Source organism: Xyrauchen texanus, chromosome 32 (genome assembly GCF_025860055.1).
Source record: "Xyrauchen texanus isolate HMW12.3.18 chromosome 32, RBS_HiC_50CHRs, whole genome shotgun sequence".
NCBI lineage: Eukaryota > Metazoa > Chordata > Actinopteri > Cypriniformes > Catostomidae > Xyrauchen > Xyrauchen texanus.
The window spans coordinates 35,695,028-35,719,074 of NC_068307.1; the positions used below are offsets into that span (position 1 = coordinate 35,695,028).

Consider the following 24,047-nt stretch of genomic DNA (forward strand, 5'->3'; position numbering starts at 1 on the left):
AGTACTTAAAAAAAAAAAAAAAGCACTTATATTACTATTAAATAAAGCTCTCAAAGTTGATTCTTTTTAACCATGTTTTGTTTTTGCAGATGATTAAAAAACATAAATGGACAGGAGGACTGGGCTATAGAGCAGTCCCTTTCTGGTGCAGTCCTTTTTCAAAAGACATTTGCCTTGAAGACTTCCATGCTCAATCATCATTAGATAAGAGACATGCTCAGCGGAAGCTGCTCGTATCCTGGTTGCCACATGCTACTAGTGTATGCATCTATCTGGCCCCTCCCATTCTCCATCTAGCCCCACCCACTCTCGTATAGCTCCACCTCTTCCATGAGGCAACAAGTCAATCTGCACAATTGACAGCACTCATTAAAGCCTTGATTCTTCATTTGCCAGCAGGCTAAGCAGCATTGGATATTTCTCAGCTATATTTTGCTTATGTAATTTAAAGAATTATTTGTGAAAGAATGCTATTCTAAAGTGATCTTTGATTTTCAACCATTTTTCAGCCACATTTGCATTTGCTCTAATTTTGACTGCCTTCAATTATTTTGGTTTTATTACATATGCTATACACAAATATGCTTCGGTTTTGTTTGTATGCATCATGGATTGAATTAGGAGGTATGCATGTCAATTCTGTGCCACATTTTTTTCTCCATTGTTGGCTATTTAGTGTGTATTGAAACTTATAATCATTAAGAGGAAGGTGGTTTCAGTCAAATCTTTGAGATACCTCAGTTAATTAGCAGAGGTTGTCTACATTATGCAGACTATTTTTCATGACATTTCTGTCCTCCTAACTTTCCAGTAATATAACACTCATAACATATACATGCTACCCAGATCTGCCCTTTCATTTTTGCTTGAGCTCCACTCCAAACCCCAAGCCTGGTCTGCATGCAAGTTATCATGCACCTATCCACCTCCAACAGGGATCGTTTCAAATGGTGCTTCAACTGGTGCTCAGTCCCAAAAGAGATGAAGACAGCCATGGCTATAATCTGCAGTGTATTAGATTTCTGCTAATCTATGGATGTCAACTATTCAGACTGTCTGTACTTGTGTCTGCAATTGTGCAAGTCATTGTACAAGTTCTTTAGAATTCTTCAGAAGATAATCAAGAGGTTTTCCCAACTTACTGGTCTGTAGTTTTATGTCCCACCGATCAGGTAGATGTAGAATGTCCCACAGCTTATGGTAGTGCTTGGTTAGACCTCTGTTTGCAGGGCCACTCCATCTTGAGTATCCCATAAAAGGAGTGTCTTTCCTTCTTTAACTAATTACCCCACCAGGTATTGGCGGAGCTACCACCATGAGATACCACGCCAAACCCAAACTTCTCATAGTGTCACAACATGGTGGCGAGTGCCTATTTATATATAGATAGTAGATATAAACATAGAGAAATAATAGATAATAAAGTGTGTCAGCTCTGGTCAGACAATTGTGTCAGATATCCAAGGAAACTTTCTGTTTTTTTATGTGTGTTATCAACATCTGTTTGGCCCTCACAGTGCTCACATTGCAAGATCTTGGCACTTGGGTCTATGCAAAATAACAAACAAATGACAACTGTATTTTTGCAGTGGTTCTGCCAACTCTTGAACTAACAAAACTACACAATGGCGGGGGAATTTATTTAATCTTTAGCAAGAAAAAAACTAGTATAGAATACTGTATGTTCCACCGTCCTTGCAAGAACAAAAAAACTAAATAACAAACAACAATGAGATTTGTATGAAACGTCTTCAACATTATGGACTGAAACCTGAAATTAAGTGTGAGAAGCATTCTCAACATTGTTGAAGTAGAAAAAATTACATTGAGATGGCTGAGATATTGTTAACAGACTATTTACGTTGTCTTAAATGTCATTTCACTGCTGTAGTCCGTAGTTGTAGAGTTCTCGTTAGGACTTTGGCAAAGTCGTCCATAATATGGCCAAGATCTGACTGTTAATTTTGAACTGTTTGTGCTTCCATGTTGCATTTAACACTCTTGCTTTTCAAATGCCTTTACTCTGGTTCCAGAACCTGACTAGTCTCTGTTCTGGAATGTTCAGAGTTGTCCTTACATTGCTTAAGCTCTGAAATATTCCTATGTTGCATTTTAGAACATTTAGCTGTTGTGGTTCTATACAGTTGCAGAATATCTTCACTGTTTGATCCGTTGGATGTTTTTGAGTCTCGTTTTGCTAATGGCAATTCAGTGTCAAACACAAGAAGAGTGTTTGAGCTGATATTCTAACCCTGTGTCCTAACTAGGTACAATGCGATAAAGTGACAAGTAAGATATTACATCTATGTTAATCTGAGTTTTTATCCAAGCCAGCAGCGAGAAGCGATGGGCAATGGGAGTTGGCTGTGATTTTGTTGTCACTTATCAGTTTCACACATAAAGAAACATACTTTATGCTAGTACGCATTCGCAGATGTGAACACTTGGCCAACGCATTTCCAATGTGCGGAGCACTTGGCCAATGCATTGCCATCATGCAGTTTGTTTCATTCTGTGGCAGTAACAATCCTCAGTACTCCAGGCGATAGAGTAATCTTCTAAAGTCTTTGGACTCATTCAACTGGATGTGTTATTCGGGTAAGTTGCAATAAATATGTTGACTTCAACTTACTTGCCAAGCAATATTCTCTTCAAACTGTTGCTTTGCCATGACAGTGGTTGGATTGAAAGAAAAAACTATCTATAGAAGCAAATAGTTCACATTAATGTCCGTGATAGCGCCCCTTGTGGAATCATTGAGAATGCAACGTGTCCTTGCGTTGTGTTGTAAATTGAGGTTTAACACACTTTGGAACACCAGAATGCAGGAAGTCGAGCTTGTGTAGCTACTGTAGAAAGGTCTACATTCATGTACGTTCAATATGCTGAATATACCGAAATATATTTTACACAAGTGCATGTACGCAGACGCTTCTAGCTACACAAGTTCGATTTCATGTGTTGTTTGTTTTATTTGTGTTAAGTATGTTTCTGGCTTTTTGTGTGGACAGGCAAATTGTAGCATCACCCCTTGTTAGGACACGGTATGTTAATGTTGTATCTGTCTGTTGTGCAAATCTATAATTGTCTATTAGACACAGCAAGAGGACAAAAAACATCGAATCTCAGTCCTCCTTTTTCAGGACCTTTTACTATTGAATACTTGAAGTAGGTGTGATCTCCTACCTTGGGAAAAGATATATTATGTAGAACAAAGAAAAAAGATATGTTGAAATATGTGGTGATGATGCATGATTATTTACATTATGTGCCAACTCTGGGCTGTTGTGAAGACTTAATAAGATATAATATAATTAATGTGGAAGAACGAGTTTCAGCCCTGTAGGGTCTTTAAAACTCTGACTTATGGGACTCTGGTTTAAGCAAAGGTCCAAAATAAAGAGAACAAAATGAAGAAGATCTCTCTATATATTTATATTTGTTGTGTGCCAGTCGCATTGTTTATTTTATTTCATGATGTCAAAAAATGCAAACCTCTGGATGATACAAACCACTGTGACAAATGCCAGAAAAAATAAGAATATTCTAAGAAAATGTTGTTACTTTTTTATGATGTTTATGTTATGTTTTTTTATGGTTCATGCTTTTTTTCAAAATGTCAGTTTGGGATTGTAAGATTTGTACATTAAATTTGTGTTTCATTTTATTTTCTGTACAGCAGTGAAAACAAGTCTGATTTGAGTGTCAGCATGCTGAATGATACAGTGTGAACACAGGGTTCATTTCCCCATGATGCATCAGTCTGCATCATGATGGTGTAATGTGTTTGAGAATGGTGTATCCTCACTCGCGGCTCCCACCCACCTCCAGCGGATTGCCCGTGCAACAAAATAGACATGTTCGCATGTATTTGGGGTGCAGATATGAGATGCTGTGTGGGATATGCTTGCATGATTGTGACTGTGTATGCAATTGTAGGTTTGTAAAAGTGTGTGAATGCTGTGTGTGTTTAACTGCAGAAAGATAGAGAGGGGGAGAGGTGTTCAGTGTGAAATCTGTGTCATGTTCAATGTTTTCAAACCCTGTTGGGCTTAACTCGGAGTCCACCTTGAACCTCCCTGATATTTGCTATTGTACGTGTTGTAACCCCAAATATTCTTGAGTGTCAGTTGGCTTGTTTATATCCATTCAATAAAAGTGACTTTCTTTCTGAGATATACTCTTATTTTATTTACTTAAATACAAATCATTAAAAAACAAAAGTGTTTCACAGTGCCCTGATGCAAATACACATTATATCGGTATATTATTACATGGAATTTGTTAGTACTTGGGCTGTTGCTTTAACACATAAATTCAGTGCAATTAATTATTACAAATAATAAGCAGGAAACCGATGGAGTGCGTACTCCAGGTAGGAAAGGAGGTATTGCCCCAAGTGAAGTAGTTGAAGTACCTCGGGGTCTTGTTCATGAGTGAGGGGACAATGGAGCAGGAGGTTGGCCGGAGAATCGGGGCAGTGAGGGGCGGTATTGCACTCGCTCTTTCGTACTGTTTTCACGAAAAGAGAGCTGAGGCGGAAGGCAAAGCTCTCGATCTACCGGTCAATTTTTGTTCCTACCCTCACCTATTGTCATGAAGGCTGGGTCATGACTGAAAGAACTAGGTCACGAGTACAAGCGGCCGAAATGGGCTTCCTCAGAAGGGTGGCGGGCTTCTCCCTTAGAGATAGGGTGAGGAGCTCAGTCATCCGTGAGGAGCTCGGAGTAGAGCCGCTGCTCCTTTGCATCGAAAGGAGTCAGTTGAGGTGGTTTGGGCATCTGGTAAGGATGCCCCCTGGCCGCCTCCCTAGGGAGGTGTTTCAGGCATGTCCAGCTGGGAGGAGGCCTAGGGGAATACCCAGGATTAGGTGGAGAGATTACATCTCCACACTGGCCTGGGAGCGCCTCTGGGTCCCCCAGTCAGAGCTGGTTAATGTGGCTCGTGATAGGGAAGTTTGGGGCCCCCTGCTGGAGCAGCTGCCCCCGCGATCCGACTTCGGATAAGTGGTTGAAGATGGATGGATGGATAATTATTACAAATAACACATTAAAAATGAACACAATTAATCATGCCTCCAGACTGTAATAAGGAATATTCCTTCCATCAGAGCAATTTAAGCTTGAAGTACTGTACCACCTTATTGCTTTTACAAGTCTCAGTCAGTAAGGAACAGTAAGCACGGTGTTCTTAAAACTATGTTTATGATGCGACGCAACCAATGTGAGACGCATGTGTACATACTGTAGACACATTCTTAGAAAAGTCCTCGAACAGATTGACGAGTTCAAATTGCTAAATATATTGCTGTTAACCGTAGGCCAATGATAGGCTTCTGTTAAATTATATGGAAAAAAACAAGACCGTGACATCTAAAGCTATTTTCTGTAATGTAATTTTTTAATCGCCTGCCACAACAATGTAATGTCACTCCTAACAATGTAATCACTCCTAACAAGCCCACATGTCAAGGTCTGGGTAGATTAGATGGTAAGCGAACAATCGGTTCCCATAGTTAACATGTTGAATGCAGGAGAAATGGGCAGGATTAAAGACCTGAGCAACTTTGACAAGGGTCATATTGTTATGGCCAGACGACTGGGTCAGAGCATCTCTGAAACGGCAAGGGTTGTGGGGTTCTCTCGGTCAGCAATGGTGAGTGGGTACCTTCCGACAGTGGTCCAAGGAGGGACAAACCGATGTGCAAGAACAATGAAGGCTTTCCTGTCTGGTCTGAACCGACAGAAGGTTTACTGTGGCACAAGTCACAGAATATTTTAATCATGGTTATGGGAGGAATATGTCACAATACACAGTACTTCGCACCCTGCTGCGTATGGGGCTGCGTAGCGAAAGCGCCTACAATGGGCATGCAAGCATCAGAACTGGACCTTGGAGCAGTGGGAGAAAGTCACTTGGTCCGATGTGTCCTGTTTTCTTTTACATTGCATTTACAGCTGTGTATGTGTGCACCGTTTATCGGGGGAAGTGATGGCACCAGGATGCACTGTGGGAAGACGACAAGCCGGTGGAGGGAGTCAGATGATCTGGGCAATGTTTTGCTGGGAACCCTGGGTCCGGTCATTCATGTGAACATATATTTGACACGTGCCACCTACCTAAACATCGTTGCAGACCAGATACGCCCCTTCATGGCAATGGTTATCTCTGATGGCAGTGGCCTATTTCAGCAGCCACACTGCACACATTGTTCGATTGGAATGGTTTGAGTAACATGATGAAAAGTTCAAGGTGTTGCCCTGGCCACCAGATTCCCCAGATCTCAATTTGATTTCCAACAAGTCCGATCCACAGAAGCTCCACCACACAACTTACAGGACTTGAAGTATCTGCTGCTAATGTCTTGATGCCAGATACCACAGTACATCAGGGGTCTTGTAGAATTTTGTAGAGTCCATGCATGTAGAGTCAGTACTGCTTTTGGCAGCACATGGAGGACCAACAGCATATTAGCTAGTCATAATGTTTTGATATCAATATCAATACATATATACAGTGGGGAGAACAAGTATTTGATACACTGCTGATTTTGCAGGTTTTCCTACTTACAAAGCATGTAGAGGTCTGTAATTTGTATCATAGGTGCACTTCAACTGTGAGAGATGGAATCTAAAACAAAAATCCAGAAAATCACATTGTATGATTTTTAAATAATTAGCATTTTATTGCATGACATAATTATTTGATACATCAGAAAAGCAGAACTTAATATTTGGTACAGAAACCTTTGTTTGCAATTATAGAGATCATGCGTTTCCTGTAGTTCTTGACCAGGTTTGCACACACTGCAGCAGGGATTTTGGCCCGCTCCTCCATACAGACCTTCTCCAGATCCTTCAGGTTTCAGGGCTGTCGTTGGGCAATACGGACTTTCAGCTCCCTGCAAAGATTTTCTATTGGGTTCAGGTCCTTAGTTGCCCTGGCTGTGTTTCGGGTCGTTGTCATGCTGGAAGACCCAGCCACGACCCATCTTCAATGCTCTTACTGAGAGGTTGTTGGACAAGATCTCGCAATACACGGCCCCATCCATCCTCCCCTGAATACGGTGCAGTCGTCCTGTCCCCTTTGCAGAAAAGCATACCCAAAGAATTATGTTTCCACCTCCATGCTTCATGGTTGGGATGGTGTTCTTGGGGTTGTACTCATCCTTCTTCCTCCAAACATGGCGAGTGGAGTTTAGACCAAAAAGCTCTATTTTTGTCTCATCAGACCACATGATCTTCTCCCATTCATCCTCTGGATCATCCAGATGGTCATTGGCAAACTTAAGATGGGCCTGGACATGCGCTGGCTTGAGCAGGGGGATCTTGCGTGCGCTGCAGGATTTTAATCCATGACGGCGTAGTGTGTTACTAATGGTTTTCTTTGAGACTATGGTCCCAGCTCTCTTCAGGTCATTGACCAGGTCCTGCCGTGTAGTTCTGGGCTGATCCCTCACCTTCCTCATGATCATTGATGCCCCACGAGGTGAGATCTTGCATGGAACCCCAGACCGAGGGAGATTGACCGTCATCTTGAACTTCTTCCATTTTCTAATATTTCCGCCAACAGTTGTTGCCTTCTCACCAAGCTGCTTGTCTATTGTCCTGTAGCCCATCCCAGCCTTGTGCAGGTCTACAATTTTATCCCTGATGTCCTTACACAGCTATCTGGTCTCTGATGTCCTTACACAGCTCTCTGGTCTCTGTTTGATTGAGTGTGTGGACAGGTGTCTTTTATACAGGTAACGAGTTCAAACAGGTGCAGTTAATACAGGTAATGAGTGGAGAACAGGAGGGCTTCTTAAAGAAAAACTAACAGGTCTATGAGAGCCAGAATTCTTACTGGTTGGTAGGTGATCAAATATTTATGTCATGCAATAAAATGCTAATTAATTATTTAAAAATCATACAATGTGATTTTCTGGATTTTTGTTTTAGATTCCATCTCTCACAGTTGAAGTGCACCTATGATACAAATTACAGACCTCTACATTCTTTGTAAGTAGGAAAACCTGCAAAATCAGCAGTGTATCAAATACTTGTTCTCCCCACTGTATATTTAATTGTTTAAATATCATTCTAATGATTTAATCATATATTTAATTATTTTTATTTTGGGGCCTTTTGCTGCAAATATAAATGTATGTGAATAATTGCAATTAATTATATTAATTAATCAGCATAAAATGTCATTATTTCAGTTAAATTTTAACTGATTGACAGCCCTTGTTAGTATGCAGTTACGTGGGGAAAATTCTGTTAGTTTTAGTCTTTTTTATAACAGAATGTATTAACAGATTGTATATATTCTTTGTTGTTGTTTTTATATTATTTTAATAATGGTTCCATTGACACCAAACCTTTAACAATATTGTAAATGCACAAGTGCAAATGGGATTTGAGAGTTGCAACAGAGGGGACGTTTTCAGAGAAAGACAAATTCAATTTAATTCTGCTCAAACAATACAAGTTGTATGCACAACGTTTCTTTGTAAAACTGTACATTTTTGTCCTCTTCTGAGTTTGACAATTTGTGTCAATCCTTTCTTCATTTAGCATACTGACTTTTTCCATGTGTCAATTCAGTTTCAAGTGCCAACATATGGCCATTTTGCAGTGCAATAAAGGGCCACAAAAATTATATATATATATATATATATATATATAGACTATTTAAAAACAAAAGCATTGCAAATAACATTACAAGTCTGTTGCAGGCTTCTTTGTGCTTATCTCCCTCTTATGAGAGTGTCCATCACTCGATCAATCTTATCAGAGAGCCAGTATCCAGCCATGGCAGCCACTGCACCCATGAAGATAGAGGTAAACACCAGGTCCCCTTTAGCCATCAATGTGGCCAATACACACAGCACCACACCAAAGAACATTTGCTGCAGAACCTTGATTTCATCTTCCTGAATGTCATCAAAAAGACCCCTTTCTTCACCAGCTGAGGAGAGAGATAGCAAGAGGTCAATAAAACCAGAACACTTTGGAAGCTCTATAAACACACACGTATGTGAAAGCAACGCGTGAAAATACATTTAAAAAAAAATTATTTGAATAACAATGACCAGTCACAGTTCCGGCTAGGAAACATTGTGCATGCAGATCTCATAATACTTGTATAACTTTTGTGTAAATGATGTCTCTCTCTGTAACCAGAGATCAAAAAGAATGTGATGTCAAAAGCACAGCGGGAGCGATGTTTTGGGCATGTTGGGGCTTGTCCAGAATTTGGCCCACTGGGTCCAAATTTAGGTGGAAATACATTACAAATTAACAAAGGGAGGTGAGGGGTTGAAAAAAATAAGGGCTTCAGCAGAAAAGGAAAGTTGTTTCAGAAGCAGAGCAAGTTATTACATTTTGATGACCAGCGATGGGCAATAGCTTTGGTATAAATAGCTAAGCTATTAGATCAACTTCATTTCAGTCATGATAACTATCTGAAAGATTTAGCATGTTAATGTAGGCATGACATACTGTATTGACCGGATTTGGGTCTTGATGGACTAGATCCGCTATGCTGCTGCAGAGCAAGTACAGAGACTTACTACTCCTAGAACACACACAGACATGCCCAGTTAAGCATGAAGACTGCAGCACAATTGTACAAAACACGAGACATGCTGCATCGAGCATGTAGAACATGCTGCTGCACAAGTAGACATAAATACAATCCCAATCTAACAAATCTACACAGGTGCAGCTGGGAAAGAGGAGGGTTTCAGAGATAAACTCTCACACGTCCTACTGTGAAACCGGCTTTTCTGCAAAACTGAGCAAACTGCAAATGTACACAAGTTGACTGGCTACCTTATTACATGTCAAAGGACCTGTCAGCTTACACCATGCCAGACGATTTGCTTAACATATCACGTGAATGAGCCGATCAGCTAACAGATAACAAGAATTAATCAGCTTGCGCAATGTAGAGATTCATGCCTGAACATTAGTCATTTCAGTTATGGCAACTCTTGGAAAGATTTTGGAAAGCTGCCACAGCAGAGCAAGAATGAAAACTTGCTATAGCTAGAACTATAGCATACACAGACATGCTGAGTTAAGCATGTGGACATGCAGCTGCACAATCAGACAAACCTGTGTTTACCACCAAAACTTGTGTGCTGCTGCTGATCCAAAAAGCCATGTGCATAGAGTGTATGCTAGCCAAGTGTGCCTTGGCCAGCTTGCGTCTCTCTCCTATTTTTTAATTAGGAATGCAATGATCCGAATCCTAGAATGGTTAATTTAGATACTGATGGCTTTAACCGTATTAGTTATCGGTCCGACAAGCCTGATCCAAATCTGATACTGTGTTACGATGCGATAGTACTTTATTTATGCTTGTTACAGTCAAAGCTCCAAAAATGGCAGTAAAGAACCATACAAGCACAATTAATGTAGTCCATATTACTTTTATTTGTGCATTTTATTTAAAGTCTCTTGATGAAATACGATAGCTTTGTGCATCTCAAAAGATTGCATTTAATATATATATATATATGTGCAGCACACTTAAATGAGGGTTGCTCTGTTGTGTCACACACACACTCACAAACATGCGTGGGCTGATGACATGCTGCCGTTTTCAGCTCTCATATTGTCACGCAACATGTGAGCGCTCCACACAAACTACATCTCAGAAGTAGATGATCAATAGTTCAGATTGATAATAACATGCATTGAGATCGGAACCGGAGGATCAATTAACCAGATTTTAAATGTAAATCGTGTTAAACTACTGTGAACTAGCCCACACACAGACACTAGAAGGTCAACGTCTTCCAGGATTTTCAGTCAAAATAAAGGTACCAGGGTTTTAAAGTTAAGAAATTACAAATTAAATAAATTACAATTGTATATTAAAATTCTAATATTTATTATTGTTGTTATCAATAATAATAAAACAATGATTATGAAATATGTATGATTATTTTATTACATTACAATAATATTGAAATTGACTGGGTTCCAAAAAAATAACTTGATTGATAAGTGGACTGATCTCCTATTACAGTGGTCCTCAACTGATTTTGCTTCGGGACCCAGAGTCTATATTGGACATCAAGTGACGACCCACCATTTGCATAGTTTTGTCAAGTATAAAGGCATGTATCAATTGACATTATTTTTGTTGTGTATGTAAATAACAAAAATATGTTTTCTCTCCCCCCTTTCAAAAGTTGACGAGCAAATGTATATATATGAGCCTATTATATTTAAATGCATTTCCTAATATCAAACATCATTCAAGCAGAACATACATTACACAGGAGGAAAACTGTCAAGAATTTGTCCATAAGTCTTGGAGGTCTAGACTTTGAAGCCCTTCTATTTATAGTGCAAGGTGGAAATGAACCCAGCTACAGAATGTCCAGATACTATCCAGACATGAAACGAATGTTAATGCAAGGTGTAAATGGGGCCAATTTGTACCTGGACCAAGAAAGCCCTGGGCATATTTAACTAGTGATTTAGGCCATCTATTATGTGGATTTATTTAAAATAATGACTTAAAATAGTGATGTATGCCAGGCCAGATATGGCTATGGGTAACCTTGTTAAAGACATTCTACTATGTGTCATGGTCAAAAGCAAACTTTAACGTGCAAGGTGCTGAAAAAAAGCACCAGCACCCACCTGAGCAAATAACATTTTCAGATAAAAATTCTTGCAACACTTATTAGGCTTATCTGCAAAACTAAGCAATTTAAATGTTAGGCAACGAGAGAGTACAAGACTTGATTTGCTTCCCAATTACATGTAGAAGGACCAACGGTTTTATATTACACTATGCAAGCTGATTGTCTTAACATATCACATGTGAGCAGCAGATCAGCTAATAGATAACAAGTTCAAAGAACCTATAAACTTGTGCCATGTAGAGTTTCATGCCTAAACTTAAGCCATTTTTCAGTAGTGAGGTGGTATCTTCACTATTTTTTAAATCAGGTAGCTTTTTCAGTAGTGAAACTATTTTAGAAAAATGGTAGCAGGGTAGCATTTACATTAAGCCATGTTTCCAGCAGTTGGTTTTTGAATCAGAACTAAAATGTCCGAGTTACAAATGAATCACTCTTCGTTTTTTAAATCGTTTTTTTTTTTCCAATGAATTTGTCACACAGGATAGCAAAACTGTCTAATTCAGTTTTGTGATTCCATCTGAATGACTCAGACAGAGTCGTTTGGAGCATATTCTCGCTCAAAGACATGCTCAAGGTAAAATTTTAAAGAAAATGCTGGTTGCAGTGGATATTTATCAATTAATGGAAACCAAACCTGCGAATGTGTCCTATTGTTTGCTAGTAATAAAGAAGGTCTATATTGAGTGCACAGCTTGTCAACAACTTACTGCAACAAAAACTTTTTACAACCAAAAAGAATATCAAAACACTTAGTAGCCTACATGAAAATGACCATGTTTTTTGGCCATGCACCCTGGCACCTTGTAAATACAATGGTATAGGAATATGGTAATCATACACATACTGACCTCTTTATTAGGAACACTATGGTCCTAGTAATGTATCCAACATGGTCTTCTGCTGTTGTAGTCTATCTGCGTCAAGTTATGGCGTGTTGTGCATTCCGAGATGCTATTCTGCTCACCACAATTGTACAGAGTGATTATCTGAGTTACCGTAGCCTTTCATTCAGCTCGAACCAATCTGGCCATTCTCCACTGACCTCACTCATCAACAAGGCATTTCCATCCACAGAATGCTGACTGGATGTTTTTTTTTTTGTTTGTTTTTGTAACATTCTGAGTAAACTCTTAAGACTGTTGTGTGTGAAAATCCCAGGACATCAGCAGTTACAGAAATATTCAAACAAGCCCACAAACAACCATGCCACAGTCGATAGCACTAAGATAAAAACATTTCCTGTGATGCTCCTGACCTGTATCTGTAAGATTTTATGCATTGCACTGCTGCCACATGATTGGCTGATTCGATAAAAACATGGATAAGTAGGTGTTTTCTTTTAAGTATTTTGAAGCACCATGTGAATACAAAATGGTACATAAACATGATAACTGTCATGTTTATTCTGTTGGTTACTGTATTTCATGTCTTTTATTATGAAAAGTTTAGTTCCTGTTTCCCTAGTCATGTGATGTCCTGTTTTCACACACACATTCCTGTGTTTGTGTGTGTCAGTCCAGTCTCTGAGTATTGAGGAGTCTGATGGCTTGGGGGAAGAAGCTGTTACACAGGCTGGCCGTGAGGGCCCGAATGCTTCGGTACCTCTTGCCAGATGGCAGGAGGGTGAAGAGTTTGTGTGAGGGGTGTGTGGTGTCATCCACAATGCTGGTTGCTTTGCGGATGCAGCGTTTTGTGTAAATGTCTTTGATGGAGGGAAGAGAGAACCCGATGATTGTCTCAGCTGTCTTCACTATCCTCTGCAGGGCTTTTGCGGTGCAAGTCCCAAACCAGGCAGTGATGCAGCTGCTCAGGATGCTCTCAATAGTCCCTCTATAGAATGTAGTGAGGATGGGGGGTGGGAGATGTGCTTTTCTCAGCCTTCGAAGAAAGTAGAGACGCTGCTGGGCTTTCTTGGTAGTAGAGCTGGTGTTGAGGGACCAGGTGAGGTCCTCTGCCAGGTGAACACCAATTTGGTGCTCTTGACGATCTCCACAGAGGAGCCGTCGATGTTCAGCGGAGAGTGGTCACTCTGTGCTCTCCTAAAGTCAACAACCATCTCTTGTCCACCCTTGTGTGTTTTGTCCACACTGAGAGACAGGTTGTTGGCTCTTCACCAGTCCATTAGCCGCTGCACCTCCTCTCTGTATGCTGACTAGTCATTCTTGCTGATGAGACCCACCACGGTCGGCGAACTTGATGATGTGGTTCGAGCTGTGCATTGCTGCACAGCCGTGAGTCAGCAGAGTGAACAGCAGTGGACTGAGCACACAGCCCTGGGGGGCCCCAGTGCTCAGTGTGGTGGACTGACTGAGGTCTCCCAGTCAGGAAGTCCAGGATCCAGATACAGAGGGAGGTGTCCAGGCCCAGTAGGTTCAGGTTTCGAATCAGGTGCTGAGGAATGATTGTGTTGAATGCTGCGCTGAAGTCTATGAACAGCATTCGAATGTATGAGTCCTTTTTATCTAGGTGGGTGAGGGCCAGATGGAGGGTGGTGAAGATGGCAGCGTCTGTTGAACGGTTGGGACAATACGTGATCTGTAGTGGGTCTAGTGAGGTGGGAAGCTTGGTCTTAATGTGCCTCATGACAAGCCTCTCAAAGCACTTCATGATGATGGGTGTGAGTGCAACAAGATGGTTGTCATTGAGGCAGGACACTGAAGACTTCTTTGGCATGTCATGGCGACCGAGCCAGAGTTTCACGGTCCAGGCCCACCTCTGCTCCAGGGTCCAGGCCCGCCTCCGCTCCATGGTCCAGGCCCTCCACTACTCCACCTTGGTCCTCAGCCACATCTACATTTATTCTGTTGGTTCATGTTTTTCATGTCTTTTATTATGAAAAGTTTAGTTCCTGTTTCCCTAGTCATGTGATGTCCTGTTTTCACTCCATGTTCATGTGTCTTGTTTTCATTGGTTTATTGTCTTGTTAACTTGTTATGTAATTGGTTCATGTTTCCTTGTTATATTGTTTTCAGTCTTGTATTTTCATTGGTGGTACCCATGTCAGTATTTATAGCTCTTTGTCACGTTCCTGTGTTGTCTGCCCTATGTTCTCTGTTTCACCCATCACGTTTATGTCATGTTTCTGTGTTGTCTGCTCCGTGTCTTCCATTTCACCCGTCACCGATCCCATTCCATGTCACGTTTTCCCTGTTGTCCGCCCTGAGTCTCACTGTATGTGTGTAAAACTACAATTCCCACAATCCCTGGCCTCTCTCACTGCCTGCACTCTTCATTGTTCTCACCTGTGTCTCGTTTAGTCTTCATTGTGTTTGTGTATTTAACCCTGTTTGTTCCTCCTTTCCCCTGTCGGTCTTTGTTGTATGTAGATGCCGGTTTCCCATGTTTCCGTCTTTGTTTTCGCCGCAGTTATCCCCGTGTATGCCTTCCGTGTTATGTTAACCCTTTGTTTGCCTTTCGTGTTTTGTTTACCTTTTCCCATCGTGGATGTTTCCTTTTGTTCTTGTTATTTTGTGTTGCCCTTTTATTTAAATAAACCTGCTGCGTTTAGATCCTCGTCCTGTGTCTACTTCCACAACGTCATAACACTCTTATGTTTGCCTTTGTCTTTGTCGAGTATTGTCAATGTAATGTCATTTCATGTTAAGTCTAAATCAAGTTTAAGTCTAAGTCGTTTATGTTGTTATGTTTTGGATTCACATTTTGGATACATCACTTATGTAAATAAACTGCACTTGGGTTCACTTCATCATCATATTCCTCTGCTCCTGTGTCCTGCCTGCCAGAAACATTACAATAACTATATATTAAAGTACTATGGTATGACAACCTGAAACCATCAGATATAGGTTTGCGGAATTTGACCAGAACAACAGAAGCTTCCAAAATTCAGAGAAATACTTCTAGTACATACAGAAATTAAACAGCTGCAAGACACTGAATTACAGGACAATATAAATAGTATATGTTCAAAGAATTGGTATAGGACTGTGCAAAGGAAAGTATGTGCAAAAAGGTATGGGTTTGCAGAGGTAGTGGTATAAATATGAATAATAAATATAAGAATAGTAATGCTGCATATTAAACACATGGATGTGTGTCACTAACATGTAAAATGGAATATGTTTTTTTGCTTGCACATATATTTAATATTGCACCATACTATACACCTGAATAAAGTATACTTGTATTGCACTATAATATACTGTACCATGGCTTTGATAAATGTCATTTGAATAGGACTTTTAGATGCATTGTCTATGACAGTATGCTCTGTGCATTTTAGCATGTATCTTGTAGTGTAGCAAGCTACTTTCTCTAAAGTATAGCTTTTAACTAAGCTTAAACTTGTCCTCATTAAAAAAAAGTTTAACTCCTACAGACATGAATTGTAATTTTGCAATTTATGTAGTAAATCATGACCACTCACATTAAAATGAAGACTCCAGTCATATCAGTCATATCAGTAACCTTACAAAAGCTGTTTTATTCTACATGGAGGTGTTCCGCACATGGGGGCTGCCATGTTACAATCACATGACCAGACGAATACTACTCACTTAATCTCAGTAACTGTCCTGATATTTGACACTTTCACTCTTGATTAAAGTCATCATGGTTGACTGTGAATTTCTACAATGGCATCTGAAACTAATAACTATTGATTTTAAATTATGCTGCATCCAAGCCGCTAGGTGTCAATGTAAGTCCAAGATGACACAAAGACAAACGTTAATGAGTGCACCCTTAACTTGTTTTTATGTTTAGTTGGTAGCTTAGCTAGCCACATTTTCTGATTTATGACAGATTACAAAGACAATCTTTTTTCTTGAGAATAATGTGCACTCATGAATTGTGCTCAATAAGACCAAGAACATATATTGAGAAAGTAAATAAGGTCAATTTTGATTTCATGTTGATTTAAAAGTGTAATATTTTACAGTTTCACTTTCGTTTAACATCATATGGGTCATATGACACTACTGTTACATGCAATACAGGTTTTAGCCACACTTGGACCAATGTGATACATTTTCCTCATGTTATGTAACAAGAACATTACACTGCATGGGTTACACAATACTGATCCTTTTGGGACAGATCTGTTTAATTCAATGTTTGTAAATTTAAAACCTCTGCACACAGATTAGATATCTGTTATTTAATATCTCAGTTTGGGACTCAAATTATATTTCCAGCTCACCTTCTGGTTGGTTCCTCTCACAGGTGCTGTCTTTGCGTGTGTACCCCTCTGCACACTGACACTGATAGGACCCCTCTGTGTTGACACAGAAGACATTGAGACCAGGACAGGCCAATACCTCTTCACTGCATTCATCAATATCTGCAGGAGAAACAGGCTAGACATAATGTGCATATAAAACCTGAAAAAACAAAACAACACAAAACCTGAGAGCCTAGTCTAGATTGACAACAAGATAAAAAAAATAAAAATGTATATGACTTAGTAGGAGGTTGATTAATATTATTATTCTTGTTAACATTCTTAAAGGGACAGTCTAGTCACAAAAATTATCTTACACCTAGGGCTGGGTGATATATTAAATATTCACAATATTATCACAATAATTTTGCTGGCAATATAAAATTATGCAATATCATGGACATAATGTGCTTTTTATTTGGCCATTAAGTTTCATATAAAGCGCATCATTAGACTAATTTCACTAACCTTCTGGGCAGCATACATAATCAAAATAACACCAAAATGGCAATATGTTCATATTTGATTATAAAATTGCAATGCACTGCAATAAAAGACAGATAAACATGGTCTGTGTGTGCTTCAGAATGGGTGACAGGCTGGTCTGTGCACTCGCGGGACATGTTTTCACTACTTTTAGAGCACATCACATGCATTGTGAAAGAAATAAAGTACTGAATGTTCAAACATCGGGGCAATTCCAAACTTAAGAAACTGCTACAAATTATTATACCATTCAACAAAGGCAGCACAGTCTAACAGAAAAGGAGTGGACAATAGCGCTTCACCAGATACAGTGCATTGTAAACTAAACACTGCACATTCTGTGCCAAAATAAAAGCTCAATGTGAAGTGTCAAAATAAAAGCTCCAGGCGAAATGTCAAAATAAAAGCTCCAGGTTAAGGTGTAAATAGGATGTTTGTGATTGTTTGTTCTCAAATTGAAGAAAACTGAAGAAAACTGGTTGAACTTCCATCCAAAACCTTTAATTAATATAAAGCCTAAAGGGGTTTCCAGAAAGCAGAAAGTAGCTCAAAAGTGAGTATTATGAATTCTCTAACCATACCACAAAGTTTCTGGCCTTCAACATGACTAATTATTATTTATTTATTTTTTGTAATGGCAACTTAAACCATAGTGCAGATTCATAACATCAACATTCAGAATGGGGAAAAATTTGATCTCAGTGATTTAGACCATTGCATGATTGTTGGTCCAGACGGGCTGATTTAAGTATTTCTGTAACTGCTGATCTCCTGGGATTTTCACGCACAACAGTCACTAGACTTTAGTTAGAATGGTGCAAAAAAACTAAAAACATCCAATGAGCAGCAGTTCTGCTTATAGAATTGCATTTTTGATGAGAGAGGTCAATGGAGAATGGCCAGACTGGTTCGAGCTGACAGAAAGGCTTAACTCAAATAATCCCTCTGTACAATTGTAGTAAGCAGAATAGCATCTCAGAATTCATAACACATCAAACCTTGAGGCGGATGGCCTACAACAGCAGCAGGATCATAATAAAGTGTTCCTTATAAAGTGCTCAGTGAGTATATACATATAATATTATTCAAAAACCTTAGGACTAGATAAATAATGTTCTTCCATACTAAGACCATGTTCATTTTATTCATTTTGTACTCCTGGATCATATTTGTGTGGTTCCTCATGTGAAATGATTGGAAAAACTCTATAATAATTACAAGATTGGACTAAAACTCACCTAAACATCTCATCCCTGATGATCTGTATCCTACAGCACATTTCTTACAGTGGGCAGCTCCTCCACCCATACAGCCAGTACAAGCCTTGTCACATCCTGATACAAAGGACATAGAGAAATCAGTATTAATATTATTTAATATTAAAGTGATGTTTTAATATTAAAACAATTTAATCCAAATGGTGCCAAAAACAAAAAAACATCCAGGGAGCAGCAGATCTGTGGGCGGAAAGGCCTTGTTGATGAGAGAGGTCAACAGAGAATGGTCAGACTGGTTAAAATGTTCACTTACAGTAAGCACAACAGCACCACAGACTATCAAACTGTCATGACATTTGAAATATTCATGAATGTAACTGTTTACTTAAGGTTTTGCAATCAGATCCAGGTGTTTTTAACTGCCCCATCCTTCAGTAACAGTTCTTTTGCTAATCTTGAATCATATTATGACTGGTTCACCAGAAATCCACTTTGATATGAGCCGAAAAAACATACAATCCAGGATGAAATATGATGAAGAAACATCCACATGATGCACATACATAGTCCAAAGCACGGTGTGAACTAGACGCACACACATTCAGTATTATCCTGCACTGAAATGCACATCACTGGAAACACGTCAAAATGTCCATCTAGTGCACGTTTACAGACACCAACAATTAAAATAGAACAGATGAGCGTGAGAACGCACCGAGGACACATTTGTGTTCAAAACAGCAAGAGGCAGAGCAGCTAAATGAAAAAGGGTCTCCTTTTCAGAGCTGTACCTTTACAACGTGTCTTTTAAAAGTGCCCCAAGATACATGACAAGTGCCAAAGATGTCTGTGTAGTGCATGTTTATATAAACAATAATACAAAATAGTCCAGATGTGGAAACCGATGGAGTGCGTACTCCAGGTAGGGAAGGAGGTATTGCCCCAAGTGAAGGAGTTCAAGTACCTCGGGGTCTTGTTCACGAGTGAGGGGACAATGAAGCGGGAGGTTGGCCGGAGAATCGGGGCAGTGGGGGCGGTATTGCACTCGCTCTATCGCACCGTTGTCACAAAGAGAGAGCTGAGCCGAAAGGCAAAGCTCTCGATCTACCGGTCAATTTTTGTTCCTACCCTCACCTATGGTCATGAAGGCTGGGTCATGACCGAAAGAACTAGGTCACGAGTACAAGCGGCCGAAATGGGCTTCCTCAGAAGGGTGGCGGGCTTCTCCCTTAGAGATAGGGTGAGGAGCTCAGTCATCCGTGAGGAGCTCGGAGTAGAGCCGCTGCTCCTTTGCATCGAAAGGAGTCAGTTGAGGTGGTTTGGGCATCTGGTAAGGTTGCCCCCTGGCCGCCTCCCTAGGGAGGTGTTTCAGGCACGTCCAGCTGGGAGGAGGCCTTGGGGAAGACCCAGGATTAGGTGGAGAGATTACATCTCCACACTGGCCTGGGAACGCCTCAGGGTCCCCCAGTCAGAGCTGGTTAATGTGGCTCGGGATAGAGAAGTTTGGGGCCCCCTGCTGGAGCAGCTGCCCCCGTGACCTGACTTCGGATAAGCGGTTGAAGATGGATGGATAGAGTCCAGATGTGTCCCCTTTGGTGTTCAGGAATAGTTAGGCCACACTAGGGTGTGATGTAAAGTAGGCATTGATGTTTTTTCGCTGTAGATGCGGTCATGAATTAATGGGCCCCCAAATAGCGAAGGGATGTTGGTAAAGTAGAGAAAGAGGCATTTTTGCAGCTTAGATTCAATAAATGCTTTTATTAAGTTTTGAGTTCTGAAATAGAATGAACTCTTATATGTCAAAATATAAAGAACATTTTGTTAGTCTGAAACCACCATTCAGTTTCAATGCATCTTTTCTCCATACAATGAAAGTGAATGGTGACTGAGGCTTTCATTCTGCGTAACAGCTCACTTTGAGTAACACAGAAGAAAGACAGAGTATGGGTTTGGAGCAACATGTAGGTGACTAAATAATGATGACATTTTCAGGTAATAAAATACCTCTGGGAATAAATCACACTGACCTCTGCACTCAAAAGATCCATGGTTGTTCAAGCAGTATGTGTTATAAGGGCAATTACCCAGTTCAGTACCACATTCGTCAATATCTGTCAGAATAGAAATACAGGTAGTTCTTATTCCAGAACCAAATGAACCATGAGGTGAATCAAGTTTATACTCAGTCTGTTCATCTGACTTACCCACACACATGTTGTCGTGGAGGGTGAATCCTGTGTGACATTGCAAGCACTGGTCTTTCTCTATTCCCCCACATGTTTTACAGTTATCTGAGCAGTTCTGGCACAAAATTGGATGTAAACAGGCAAAGCAGAGCACAGCAGACAGGAAGGACATCTGAGAGCTGGACATTACTCTATGCATACAAATGGAACCCTTCAAAATGGGGGGTAATTTGAACCCTTGGTTGCTACAAAGATTGCTGTTAGAAGATCTGGAAAGAACATAAAAAAGGAGAAAATTCAAAATATAATTTGTATTCTTAAAATCAAATTCATGTAATTTAAGAAAAGAAGAAAGGATTTTAATGTGCGTTGTTTATCATATTAGCTCAATATGAGTTGCCCAGCTCCCATGAGAGCTGCTTTGCAAATTAAAATAAATCAGGTCACTGCACTTATGAAGCTAGTTTTAAAACTAAACTGTTTGTGCTTCCACCTTTTTAGTTTCTTTAATTTCTCTTAAAATTTTACAGCCTAAAATGCACATTTAACTTATACATTTAATTGTACATATCTAGTATTGTACATTGGGCATTTATATAATTTATTATTTGCATGCACTGTGTACGTTTATGCTTTAAAATGCTTTTAAAGAAAGAAATTATGTTATTTACTTATTTACTAGTATTTAAGTCAACATACAGCCGTGGCCAATAGTGACATACATTTTGTGTTTTGCAAAGTTTTCTGCTTCAGTTGTTGTGGTGTTGATTTACATTGTTTTTAAATAATTGCAAAAAGCTTCATTGGCCAAAAAAAATAACTTTATCACCAAAACATTGGCCCTGGCACAAAATGACCAGCTAACATAATTTCACTAATCATATCAGCAGCACCTGGGAAAGTGTGAACGAGTACTAGTCAGGTGAAATCACTATCATTCTGATTGGATTACAAGAGCAGACTGATTGCTATAAAAAGAGGGAAGAAGTGTTTCCAATCATTGTGTTCTTGTTAGCAATGATTACCTCTAAAGAAAGACGTGCAACCATCATCGCTTTGTATCAAAATGTCCTCACGTGAGAAGAAATTGCTGCAAACAATATTGCATCTGAAAGAACCATTTACCAGATCATCAAGAACTTCAAGGAGAGAGGATCAACTGCAGTGACGAAGGCTTCAGGACGTCCCAGAGTGTCCAGCAAGTGCCAGGACCATCTCCTCCTGAGGAGTCAGCTACGGAATCGTGTCACCACCAGTGCAGAGCTTGCTCAATATTGGCAGCAGGTTGGTGTGAGTGCATCTGAACGCACAGTAAGGCGAAGACTGAAGGGAAACAAAGAAGCCACTTCTTTCTAAGAAAATCATCAAGGACAAACTGAAATTCTGCAGGAAGTACAAGTAGTGGACAGCAGAAGACTGGTGCAAAGTTATTTTCTCTGATGAAGCCCCCTTCCGACTGTTTGGGACATCTGGAAAATCGATAGTCTGGAGAAGAAAAGGTGAACGCTACCATGAGTCCTGTGTCATGCCAACAGTGAAGCATCCTGAGACCATCCATGTGTGGGGTTGCTTTTCATCCAAGGGAGTGGGCTCTCTCACAATTCTGCCCAAAAACACTGCCGTGAATAAAGAATGGTATCAAAACGTCCTGCAAGAGCAACTTCTCCCAACGATCCAGGAGCAATTTGGTGATGATCCGTGCATATTCCAGCATGACGGAGCACCATGTCACAAGGCAAGAGTGATAATGAAGTGGATTAGAGATCATTACATTGAAATTTTGGATCCGTGGTCAGGCAACTTCCTGGATCTTAATCCCATAGAGAACCTGTGGTCAACCCTCAAAACGTGAGTGGACAAGCAGAAGCCCACAAATTGTGATCAACTCAGAGCACTAATAAGTCAAGAATGGATCGCCATCAGTCAGGATTTGGCCCAGGAGCTGATATTCAGCATGCCAAAGCGAAATGCAGAGGTTATGTAACAAGGGCCAACACTGTAAATATTGACTCTGCATATGAATGTTTTTGCCAATAAAAGCCTTTCAAACTTATGAAATGCTTATCATTGTTTTCCAGTATACCATAGAAACATGTGAAAAAATAATCTACAAATACTGAAGCAGCAAACTTTGCAAAACACAAAGTGTATGTCTCTGCCAATACTTTTGGCTACGGCTGTACTTTAGAAGTATTTATGTCAATATTCACAAACAATCTTTATATATAAAATTATATATGTAAGCTACATCTATAAACTAAATAGTATTTGTTACAATCATGGAAGTAAATTATTATATAAAGTTATATACTATACATGTAATTGTAATTATGTTACGACTGCTAAATTAATAAAAAATAAAAAAGGGGTGATATGAAAAAATATTTTAGAACTATTTCCTTTTTTATATATATTTTCTTATTTAAATATATCTATCTATATAGATAGATATATATATTAAGATGTAGGCCTATGCATTTTTAACTAAGTTAAATTAATACAAATATTAAGGTTTTGTTTACATATTAAGGTTTATATTTTATTTAGAAAAAGATTACTCATTTCAATTTTATAGAATTTTGTTACGATATTGAAATGCGTAGTTGTATATCATATCTTACACAGGAAAGTGAAATAAGCAGAACCACTGCAGTGTATTAGTAAAGTAGCCTCCCTAATATTAGTAGTTTGCAAAAGTTCGACATGGATTTTTAAATGACTCACAAATAGGCAAGAGTGCTGGTTGGAGTGTCAATGAACCAGTTTCTTGATTTATTTTCGGTTTCCAACGAAGATTCACTCCACCGCATATCACGTTTTACCAAATAGGAATCCTACTATTGCGGAGGCGTACCTCATGAATATCAAGTACGATAATTCCGTTGGTTGCTGTTCTACGGTAAAGGTTTGGCTAAACAAATGTAATAAGGTCCTCGCACCGTGGCAACCTTTCAAAGGCGATCGGCTGGCTCATGAAAAGTCAAGTCTTTACCAGAATAGTTTCGCTGAGTTCCGCTCACTGGGAGGCACATGCACGGGTTTAGAACTGTTTCATGAGAGGTGTATTCCTCTAGGGGGCGCTTGGGGGCTAATAGAGACAAATACTCTATACAAAAGTAGATATAAGAAAAAATGTCTCATTCAGTAGTCGCATATTATTGTGATTAGTCCATATTGACCGGAGAAATTTAAAGGGCCGTTCACTCCGAACGAACGCGTCCTTGCACTAAATAAATAACAAAAATAAAAAATGCCATTACAAACGCACCATTCCACCCACAATATTTATATCATGATTACTCTGCAACCACTCCCACCCCCCTCTA

The 24,047-nt window shown here is 39.7% G+C and overlaps 2 protein-coding genes across 4 annotated transcripts in view; one reads left to right on the forward strand and one right to left on the reverse strand.

Moving 5' to 3' along the window:
- LOC127625712 (ERC protein 2-like) overlaps nucleotides 1-4,168 on the forward strand; it is a 101,858-nt gene extending 97,690 nt beyond the window's left edge. For both annotated transcript variants that reach the window (XM_052101065.1, XM_052101066.1), the window contains one exon: nucleotides 90-4,168. The gene's annotated coding sequence lies outside the window, so the exon portion shown is untranslated. The remainder of the gene's footprint in view (nucleotides 1-89) is intronic.
- A 3,994-nt stretch (nucleotides 4,169-8,162) lies between these two features.
- LOC127625730 (protein disulfide isomerase CRELD1-like) lies at nucleotides 8,163-23,781 on the reverse strand. 2 transcript variants are annotated; one of them, XM_052101095.1, is made up of 6 exons: nucleotides 23,714-23,781; nucleotides 20,740-20,990; nucleotides 20,563-20,646; nucleotides 18,557-18,652; nucleotides 16,812-16,952; nucleotides 8,163-8,952 (listed from the first exon to the last, which is right to left on the reverse strand). In XM_052101095.1, the coding sequence occupies exons 2-6, from the start codon at nucleotides 20,918-20,920 to the stop codon at nucleotides 8,732-8,734; spliced, it is 723 nt and encodes a 240-aa protein (XP_051957055.1). In that variant the 5' UTR covers nucleotides 20,921-20,990; nucleotides 23,714-23,781; the 3' UTR covers nucleotides 8,163-8,731. The 2 variants fall into 2 exon arrangements, with proteins under 2 accessions (XP_051957055.1, XP_051957054.1); XM_052101094.1 differs by having other exon boundaries at nucleotides 8,165-8,952; nucleotides 23,446-23,773.
- Between the last annotated feature and the right edge of the window lie 266 nt (nucleotides 23,782-24,047).

What these genes read in the sequence shown, in the direction of transcription:
- LOC127625730 (XM_052101094.1), bottom strand. Translation starts at nt 23,531, where the DNA reads ATGCGGTGGAGTGAATCTTCGTTGGAAACCGAAAATAAATCAAGAAAC. An exon ending in ACCAGCACTCTTGCCTATTT is followed by an intron (nt 20,991 to 23,445) that starts GTGAGTCATTTA and finishes TGTTCTTTCCAG; the next exon opens with ATCTTCTAACAGCAATCTTT. An exon ending in CCACGACAACATGTGTGTGG is followed by an intron (nt 20,647 to 20,739) that starts GTAAGTCAGATG and finishes CTATTCTGACAG; the next exon opens with ATATTGACGAATGTGGTACT.